At 42.5% G+C, this 11,007-nt stretch overlaps 1 protein-coding gene across 1 annotated transcript; it reads left to right on the top strand.

The window, feature by feature from the left end:
- The first annotated feature begins 2,662 nt into the window (after nucleotides 1-2,662).
- LOC136581784 (uncharacterized) lies at nucleotides 2,663-3,148 on the top strand. Its single transcript, XM_066582406.1, has one exon. The coding sequence runs from the start codon at nucleotides 2,663-2,665 to the stop codon at nucleotides 3,146-3,148; it is 486 nt and encodes a 161-aa protein (XP_066438503.1).
- Nucleotides 3,149-11,007: the final 7,859 nt, after the last annotated feature.

The raw sequence follows: 11,007 nt of genomic DNA, 5'->3' as shown, positions 1-11,007 counted from the left end.
GCAACTGACAGTTCCTATGTTAAAAAACGCAACGCAACGCAACGCAAAACGCCAGTGGACAGGAACACATGTTATCTCTATGCCTGTGCAGGAAAAACGCAAAACGCAAAACGCAAACGCAGGTAAAAAAACGCAAGTGGGTGGGCGCCCTTAAAAAGATGTATATGCAGGTTTACAGCCCATTAGTGAGGTCATTAAAAAGTCACATTGGCCGTCACTGCGGGGTTGAAGAATATACTGTACATCTTTGCAGCATTAATCTGCTGTCTTTAAGAGAAACATTTATTATAGAAACTGCACATAAAGTAACAATGTTCCCTGATCCACCCCTCGCCCTCCATCGTGTACTGCAAAGTGTGAGGAGCATACAGAATTATTTTCGATGTCTCCTCAGATCAGACCTGTTCCCATCTGTATGGTGACTTGTTGCAGCATGAGCCTCCCCCCAATACTGTGTTTGTAAGCGGAGAATGAAACAATTAAGCCACACCCCTTGGCCGAAGTCCCTTTCAGGCACCTTCACAACGGCCATAAATGTTGCATTGACAGTACAAGCCATGTGGATGAGATTTCAAGTGACTCTTCCATAGGGAGCAAATAATTTCTGCAGCGCATCAACAGAGGTTTTAAAAAATGCTGCAGACTTTTGCTACAACTTCCAACCCTTGAAATACAAGGGTTAAAACCACACAAAATGCGCACAAAAACTGTGGCGAAATGCACGTCATTTAGATTTGGGTTTGCGGCATATTTGCTCCAGGTTTTCCGCTGCGGAAAGCCTGCAAAATATACGCTATATTCGTCTACAAAATCAGAAGGAGGATAGGAGTAAAGGTGAACGGCGATATCCATCAACACGTCATGTAAAAAAAATCAATAAAAAAAAAATTCTTACAATAAATAAACTTAAAATTATAAAGTTCTAAAAAAAAATTCAAAGACATAAAATAATAAACACAGTATATACTCGAGTATAAGCCTAGCTTTTCAGCACTTTTTTTTGTGCTGAAAAAGCCCCCCTCGTCTTATACTCGAGTCAGGAAGGCTTAAAAAGAAACCTCCATACTCACCTCCCGACAGGCGTCTGTGTCTCCAGTGGTGGTGTGGCAGACTGCTTGAATTCTCTCCGCTGTCATCCCCCGCCGTTAGTGCTGTGTAAGTAAGAGCTGTGATTGGATCGAAGGTAAGCCAATCACAGCCAGTGCTTGATCATTCACAGCCAATCAAGCTGCTTTAGAATTCTCCCCGCTGTCATCTCCCTGCTTGGTTTTTAAATCCCCTGCTATCAGTGCTGTGTAAGTAAGCACTGTGATTGGGTCGAGCACCAGCTGTGATTGGCTGGCGCTCAATTCAATCACAGCGCTTACTTACACAGCACTGACAGAGTCAAGCAGAGAGGATGGCGGGGGATGACAGCGGGGAGAATTCAAGCAGCTTGTCGCAAAGACACAGACACCGGCTGGGAGGTGAGTATGGAGGGGTTTTTTTGTACCTAGTATATACTCGAGTATAGCTCGGCTTATACTCGGGTCAATAGGTTTTCCCAGTTTTTTGTGGTGAAACTTATTGTCTCGGCTTACACTCGGGTCGGCTAATACTCGAGTATATATGGTATGTGATATTGTTAGGACAGTAACAACATGTATGATAAATGTGTGCCATGATTTATGAAGGGCGCTGTAGGATGATGATGACGTTCCACCACCGTAGATTGCCTCCCTCCTGTCTGTACACCACCCAGCCCTCTCACTCCGATCACACTCAGACTAAACACCCCTGTAATACGAACCTCCTACGTTTGCCTCCAGGACTTCACCAGAGCAGCACCCATCCTCTGGAATGCTCTACCCCAAGGCAACCAGACAATTTCCGATGCACGAAATTTCAGATGCGCCTTAAAAATCCACCTCTTCAGGGAGGCATACCAAATCCGCTGACTTAGTCCCCCGCCCCTTACTATGGCGCCCCACGCCTTCCACCCTGCCTATCACATACGACCTCTACCCCTGAACCTCCTTACCGCCCCACCCTGTATGCTTTCTAATAACTGATTTCCACATGAAATCCCCTACTGCCTGTGTTCCCCAATGCTTCGCTCCCCCCGTTGTACGTCCTATAATTGTTGTATTGTCTGTGTTCTCCCATGCTTGAAAGCGCTGCGGAATAAGTTGGCACTATACAAATAAAGATTATTATTATTTTATGCTGCACTCCGGGGTCATGGATCTAATTTCCATACAGGGAAGCAATAATCGTAAAAGGACCGGGGGCTTTAATAAAGGGGTGGAAAGGAAAGAAGGAAGGCAGAAAAGAAAGGAGGATAAAGGCAAGTGATGGAAAGGAAAGGGTCAGGAAGGAAAGGGATGGAAGGTGGGGGAGAGTAAAAAGGCAGAAAGAAAAGGGGAGAAATGGAATGGGGCAGAAAGAAAAGAGAACGAAAGGAAAGGGAACGGGAGGAAAGGAAAGGGGAGGAAAGCAGCATAAAGCAAAGGGGTGGAAAAGAAAGGGGCAAAAGGGAAAGTGGTAGAAAGGAAAAGGATGGAAAGAAAGGGGCAAAAAGGAAAGAGGAGGGAAAAAAGGAAGAAAGGTGGAAAGGAAAGGGGCAGGAAGCAAAGGGATGGAAAGGGGCGGAGAGTAAAGAGGCAGAAAGGAATGGGGAGAAATGGAAAGGGGCAGAAAGGAAAGAGAAAGGGAAGAAAGGAAAGGAGGTAAGGAAAGGGAAAGGGAACAAAGAAAAGGGGAGGAAAGCAGCATAAAGCAAAGGGATGGAAAGGAAAGGGGCAAAAGGGAAAGTGGTAGAAAGGAAAAGGATGGAAAGAAAGGGGCAAAAAGGAAAGAGGAGGAAAAAAAGGAAGAAAGGTGGAAAGGAAAGGGGCGGAGAGTAAAGGGATGGAAAGGGGCGGAGAGTAAAGAGGCAGAAAGGAATGGGGTGAAATGGAAAGGGGCAGAAAGGAAAGAGGAGGAAAGGAAAGAGAAAGGGAAGAAAGGAAAGGAAAAGGAAAGGGAAGAAAGGAAAGGGGAGGAAAGCAGCATAAAGCAAAGGGATGGAAAGGAAAGGGGAGGAAAGGAAATGGGCAGAAATAAAAGGAAAAGGGAGGAAAGGCAAGGGAAAGAAAGGAAAGTGGAAGGAAAGGAGACATATAGATAAAGCCTTCTATATCAAACAAAAAATATAAATGTTATGACCTTTGGAATGCAGAAGGCAAAATCTAAAAACCGTTCATAACCTCAAGATCAAAACTGGCTTGTCCCCAAGGGGTTAAAGCTACATTCACCAAGATCAGCAAATACTGGTGTATGACATTAATAGTTTAGATGCTTTCTTAGGTCTCATCAGCACCAGTCCGAAAAAAACAGTACCCGTCCGCATCCAGTAGCTTCCAGCAAGTGATGCTATCAAGCTGTCTGTGTGATTTCCTCAGGAAAGGTGACTGATGACAATGTCATCTCCGCCGTCCTTTATGTCCACAAACCAATCAGCGATTAAAGGTAAATGCAGCAGTTCATAAGCTGTCACGCCACTCAAAACTTTTTTTTTCCTTCTCAAACTTGTCCCCATTTCCCCAGAAAGCTGATGACAACAGTAAAGAAAATCCCATCTCAGGTCTTTCAGGCTTCAGAGGAAATATTATGCTGACGTGTCTTAAAAGCATGTATGAAAGATTTAACAATAGCAGCTCAAAGTAGTGAATGCCTCTTTCACACAGACCCTTCTTGACTCGCAGATGGAAATGGAGTGTCTCAAGACGCAGCATTTTCTTTTGCTTGACTGGCTAACCCTTTAATCACCAGATGTTGTGCAACACCCCCCGTAGAGCAGGTGACGGGGGAGCCATATTGTTCAGGCTTGGCGTGTTCGGAGAGAGAACAGTTCTGATTTTACATTTTACATTACAGAGCCAATATATTCTTATTATGTTCTATGTTCAGTCATTTAATGCTATGGTTACTGGAGGCAATATTTTATTTCACTCCTACTTATGACTCAGAAATCAGATTTCTGTCTGAAATGAATTGATTTGCTAATTTTGTGCCCTCCGGTATAACACCCCCCAATTCTAAACAGCATTTATATGGCCTGGTGTAAGGGCCTCCATGGGTAAATGGAATGAGTATGGAGCGTCCATGCTAGATAGGAGCATGTGTGGGCATACTAGGCTATAACAGCCTACTATCTGGGCCACCATTGGCACCCAACAAACCCAGACAGATGTCGGAGTCCAACGAGCCTGGGGAGGTCCACTCAAGGAGGGGATTGATATGGTCCTCGTTCTTTGAGATCAGTTGTATCCATGCTTTAAAGACTCAGATATGATTAACTATAAGAACAGCACTGCAGGAAGCTGAGCACTTTCTGCTCTATCATCTGGCGCCTTCTCTATCATGCACAATGATGTCATTAATCCTGACCAGAAGGAGCCAAAGCAGAGGATGGAGGATGCTGTGGGACTGTGATGAAAATTAGCTTATTATTTAAATTTCTTGCCAGGGCACAATGGGGCCTATAAATGACTCAGGGACACAGTGGGGCCTATAAATGAATTATGGAACATCATGGGCTTATGAATAACATAACAGTGGGACCTAGGGATGGTTCAGGAAGCACAGCAGAGCCTATAAATGACTAAGGTGGCACAGTGGGGCCTATAAATGGCTTAGGGTGCACAGTGAGGCTGATAAATAACTAAAGGGGAACAGCAGGGCCTATGAATGACCCAGGGTGCACAGTGGGGGCTATAAATGACTAAAGGGGCACAATGGGGCCTATAAATTACTAGCAGGGCAGAGAGGACCCTATAGTAACTCAATGGGCCAGTGGGGTCTATGAAACACTTGGGGACACAGTGGGACCTATAAATAAATAAGGGGACCCAGTGTGATTCTGTCATTCAGGAGACAAGGCTTGCTGGTTGTAGGATTGTAGTTCTGGTCTGGTTACCTCCTCTTTCAAGCATTTCTATGTATGAGATCAAAGTTACCAACAATTACAGAAAATTATGCTCTGCACCATCTGCTAATATAACCCAGTGCCAGAAGGCTCAAGAACCAGAGTGTGATACTGCAGTTTGTGGTGCAAAAATGTACATTAATACGGTTCTGACTGGGCAAGAAAAAAAACATGTGGTTCTACCAAAATGAACTGCCTAGGCCTTCACCAGGAACGTCTTGATGGTGGTCTGAAGGAACCAACAAGCCCCATGGTGTTCCCTGCAGTAAGACTGATAAAGACTCTTCCTCAGGATCCCCCGGCCAGGGCACCGCTTCACTTATATTACTTATTTTAAAGACAACACTGCTAAGATTTATATCTGAACTCCAGATCAAAAGTGTGTGGAAAAATAATCAGATGGAATACTCCGCAGGATGAACCAATCACTGCTTAACCAAAATATCTATTAGACAACAAGACTGAAAAATAGGCCATCCAGACAAAAGTTTAAGGTCTAAATGTGTCAATGTCCGTCTCTATGACTTCACTTCTAGAATCACAAGTGGAAAGACGACGTTATCTTACTGGAACAGACCTTGTAAGGAACTATGCTCTACTAAAGTCTATGGCTTTTGTATTGAGATAATCTAATGTGGAGGATAAACTGCTGGTTTGTGTGTTATGAAATGTAAGTGATAATAGATAATAAAAAGAGATAGATAGATAGATAGATAGATAGATAGATAGATAGATAGATAGATAGATAGATAGATAGATAGATAGATAGATAGATAGATAGATAGATAGATAGATAGATATGGGATAAATAGATAGATAGATATGAGATAGATAGATAGATAGATAGATAGATAGATAGATAGATAGATAGATAGATAGATAGATATGAGAGATAGATAGATAGATAGATAGATAGATAGATAGATAGATAGATAGATAGATAGATAGATAGATAGATAGATATGCGATACATAGATATGAGATAGATAGATAGATAGATAGATATGAGATAGATAGATAGTAGATAGATGTGAGATAGATAGATAGATAGATAGATAGATAGATAGATAGATAGATAGATAGATAGATAGATATGCGATACATAGATATGAGATAGATAGATAGATAGATAGATAGATAGATAGATAGATAGATAGATAGATAGATAGATATGAGATAGATAGATAGATAGATAGTAGATAGATGTGAGATAGATAGATAGATAGACATGAGATAGATAAATAGATAGATATGAGATAGATAGATAGATATGAGATAGATAGATATGAGATAGATAGATAGAAAGATAGATAGATAAATAGATAGATAGATGTTGTTCATCAGTATATTGCATCTACACAATGCTCCTCCATGTAGCATGTTACCTGTACTGTATGCTGCTGGGACTTGGTCTTCATACCTACCCTTGCATTGCTCTCATTGATTTTAATGGGTCAGAAACCTATTACACTCCTGGCTCCGACCACAATACGGATGTCCGGCTTGGCTGCACTGACAGCAGGCTGGAGATTCAGATGATCGGCATGGAACCTGAGCAGCAGACTCCCACCAATCAATTATTGATGACCTATCTTGAGGACAGGTCAGACTCATCAACAATAGAAAAATGCCCAGAAAAAGCCGAAGCTCCTGCAAGTAGATGTATAATTTTCCTCCAATGTGTTTGTAGGTTTAAGGATTCCTAAATGCATTGCAGTTATACTTACCTACATACTAACCTTCCACCTGTTACGTCTTCCAGTTTCTCCTTGCAGGACAGTATAAGTAATAGCATGATGACCATGGGGATAGCAAGTCAGGAAGCAACTTGAACAGTTGTTGCCAAGTTCACTTCCTGACAGGTTGCAGTGCATCATCGGGGGATCTTTCTAATAAGAAGAGAACATCTGAAGCAGACAATGCCTTTAATGTCTATTCCAATGGTAAGTAAAGATGTTTGCAATCCCCGGCAGCACATGATCGATTATACACTTGTGGGTATAGTACAAGACAAAGTAACTTCTACAGCGTTTCATCGTTTTTTCATAATCCGCAGGAGAACAGCACGCCGTGCGCACCTCACCAAGCTTCTTCTTGACAATTTAAGAAGGTTTTGTATAATAAAGTGTTGGATTGTCAATAAATCTGGTTCACAGGTGAACACAACTTTATTTTACTGCAAAGTGGTAAAAAAGGATGAAGTGCTTCAATCTCTTCCGATGCAACAATGTTGCCAACGGGTACTATTGTACTGTGTCTATAGAATAGCAAGTGGTTAACTAAGACCTGGGAGCCCTAGGCAGACATCAAGGTGTTTGTTGGGCCGAAAACTTGTAAAAGGGAACTGTGGCTCTTCCGCAACCTGTTGCTAGGTGATTGTTTTAAGAAGAAGTGAAGACGATGATATGGATCAGAAGAGAAACACTTTTTTTTAACCAGCGGGTGATACGTTTCAAAGTAATTAGAACTCTTCGTCAGGAAGCTGGATAGAACATTTGGCAGTACATCATCTCCTCACGGTCTGATGCATAAAATCATGACCATTGGTGGCCAGCAGTAAGATGCAAGTAGCCAAGGTACTCTTCTCTGTCTGATGAAGAGGTCTACGTACCTTGAAACATGTTAACGAGTGTTGAGCAAACTTTTGAAAAGTGTGGTTAGGTATGAACGGAATCAGAACTTCAACAATACCCCTAAAACTGGTGTATAACACTGTCTAAGAGTTTTTCTGCTTCACCTTAATAAAGGTATGCTCTATTTAAATAAAGGTGATTAATAACAGAAAGAAACCCACACAAACACAGGGAAAACATACAAACTCCATGCAACTGTTTCTTTAGTCAGATGTGAACCTAGGACCCCAACACAACATTGGAAACCACTGAACCACCATACGTCTTCTTCCTCCTCCTCTTTCTTCCTTCTGCTCCTTAGGACCCCAACACGACAGTGCTAACCACTGAACCACCATACTTCTTCTTCCTCCTCCTCTTTCTTCCTCCTGCTCCTTAGGACCCCAACACAACAGTCCAAACTACTGAACCACCATACTTCATGCTCCCCCTCTTTCTTCCTCCTGCTCCTTAGGACCGCAACACAACAGTGCCAACTACTGTACCGCCATGCTTCTTCTTCATTCTGCTCCTTAGGACCCCAACACGACAGTGCTCACCACTGAACCACCATACTTCTTCTTCCCCCTCCTCTTTCTTCCTCCTGCTCCTTAGGACCCCAACACGACAGTGCTAACCACTGAACCACCATACTTCTTCTTCCTCCTCCTCTTTCTTCCTCCTGCTCCTTAGGACCCCAACACAACAGTCCAAACCACTGAACCACCATACTTCATCCTCCCCCTCTTTCTTCCTCCTGCTCCTTAGGACCACAACACAACAGTGCCAACTACTGTACCGCCATGCTTCTTCTTCCTCCTGCTCCTTAGGCCACCGAAACAACAGTGCTAACCACTAAACCACCTTGCTTCTTCTTCCTCCTCCTTATTATTCCTCTTGTTGCTTAGGAGAAGGAAAAGGAAGAGGAAGGAGAAGTAGAAAGAAGAGGAAAAGGAAGAGGAACAGGACAAGGAAAAAAAAAAGCATGACGAAGGAAGTGGATGAGGAAGAAAGTAGAAGAAGCATAGTGGCTCAGTGGTTAGCATTGTTGCCTTCCACCACTGGTGTCCAAGCTTCAAATCTGACCACGGACAACAACTGCATGTAGTTTGTATGTTCTCCCTGTGTGGGGGTTTCTTCTTCCTTCATATTAATAATCATCTTTATTTACATAGCACATACATTTATGGAGCAGGAGAAGGAAAATAACATTTGACTGGGTACAACCAAGACGTACCGCCTGGGGTTTGTGTTTGCACTGAACTCAACTTTTAGCAAAGTTTGATCTGAAACACGCTTCGCCTGTTTTTGTTCGCTCAACACTAGTGTTATCCACTGGTTCAAAATAAAGGGTTTCTCCTTTGGTCCATATCATTGGCTTCACTCCTTTTTAAACAATCACCTGTCTAACAACCCTTCTCCTTAATGTTTCATGCTGACACCACCTCTAGTTGACAAGCATACTTGACCGGTAACACCTGTTTGCACTATCTTCATAAGGCCTACTTCATCCCATTGTACAGTGGTGCTTTACTTCTGGTTCGCACTTCTTTTTCCCCCATTAGTGCTCTACCCAGCTTTTCTTCCTGTATTCATACCAAAGTGTATGTGGCATGGATGCTCACATATAGCAAAGTTTACAAGCGGTTTTCCAGGACTTTACTATTGATGATGTGTCCTCAAGATAGGTCAACGAAAGATGATCGTCAGGGTTCATCACCAAGTACTCCTGGCAATCAGCTGATTTCATCCAGCTGTGATCAGAGTTGGCTGTGCCTGCAACTACCAGCCTGAGCTGACCCGATATAATTTGATCACCCAATTGGTCCCGAGTGGTGGACCTCTTCCGATCAAATATTAATGACCTATTCTGAGGGTACATCATCAATAGTAAAGTCCTGGAAACCCCCGTTAACTTGATACTTAGCGTATTAAATAAACCATGGAACAGAACTCTTTCTTGCTATTCCAATAGCTTTTCAATGGACTTTATAGTGTTAAGTTAACTTGTTTCAACAAGTTATCAGCATTGGGCAAAAATTTGCTACATCTGTATGTACACTTCTTAATCATAAGCAGTGATTTTATTGAAAAACTCAAAATGATGAAATGCTGTTAATACTCTCCATATGCCCCAAAAATGTGCCATTGTGCTAAACTTATCTGCTCCGCTCTAAACTTCTATTTGGGGTCAAACTCATGTAGTGCCCATGAAGCATGGAGAGTGGGACTTTGGCCATTTGTCTAGTTTGTACCTCCTTTCTGGGGGGTTGTCCAGTTTAGAGAACCCATTTTGAGATAAGCTATTAAGGAATTCTATCCTAAGAGAGACGATTCATCATTCAGGAAAAGCCAAATCAGAGATTGACTACAAAGACTGTCTCTAGCTCTAGCTTAGCATGCCTATGTAAAAAGCTGGCCATACACTTAAGAGCAAAATTGCCCAAAATGGTCAAACATGGCCCTTTTGGGTTGCATCAGCTATAAAACTAATGCAAATGATTATTCACCATGGTCGATGGCAAACGATAATCTACAAAAGATTTCATCCAGTCTATTGTAAATTTTCTGCTCAAATTGCAAGTGTATGTGTGACAGTGTGCTGCCATCACCAAGCATGCGCAGTCAACGCTCCATTCACTTTCAATGGGATTGCCGATGACCCAAGCGGCAAACTTGCTCGGGTATTTCTGTCACTCCCATCGAAATGAATGGAGTGCTGAATGCATATGCTCAACCAGCGCTCAATTCAGATTGATATCACTGCCGGTAGAGAAGGGATCTCTGCAGTGAAAGTTGAGCAGGTCATAGGAGTCCCGGTCTCCAGATCGGTGGTGAGACCTCCACCAATCAGCAAGTTATCCCCTATCCTGTGGGCAGGGAATAACTTGATATTCTGGTATAAGGAGGTTAATAGGACTTAATTATCTGAATCTTTACTGTAGCTCGTGGGATCATGGTATCTGGTGGGTATAAACAATTTCATGAACGATCGATCAACCGCATTGCCGCAGATCGATATCTCCTGAGTACGGTAGCCTTAACTTCGTCAGCCCATTGACTTGTATAGCCATTACGCAATGCTACATTTGACCTGTGATGCTTCTGAAGAGGTACTGCAACAGCTGATCACTGGGGTTCAAACCAGAAGGACACTCTGTAATCAGGTCATCATTGACGAACCCTTATCACAAAAAGACATTGTCCCAAGCAACCAGCCCCTGTATCTGACCTCAGGTAATCTCTCCCGAGAGCTCATCATCCCATACAGTAAATTCACTTTGCAAGTCTATTTTTTAGCTTTCCTCCTTAACATATTATGTTCTGTTTTGGAATGTATATTTAATGAACATTTGGTTATTTTTGTGTGTGGGAGATGAAGAATCTTTCAAGTAATGAATATTTTATCTAAAACTTTTTTTTTTGGTTAATTTCAATGAGAGGTTC

The sequence above is a fragment of the Eleutherodactylus coqui genome, chromosome 11 (assembly GCF_035609145.1).
Source record: "Eleutherodactylus coqui strain aEleCoq1 chromosome 11, aEleCoq1.hap1, whole genome shotgun sequence".
NCBI classification, from domain to species: Eukaryota; Metazoa; Chordata; class Amphibia; order Anura; family Eleutherodactylidae; genus Eleutherodactylus; species Eleutherodactylus coqui.
This window is presented reverse-complemented; position numbering and strand designations above follow the sequence as displayed.

Excerpts from the sequence above, each read along its gene's own strand:
- LOC136581784 (XM_066582406.1), top strand. The coding sequence starts at position 2,663 with ATGGAAAGGGGCAGAAAGGAAAGAGAAAGGGAAGAAAGGAAAGGAGGT.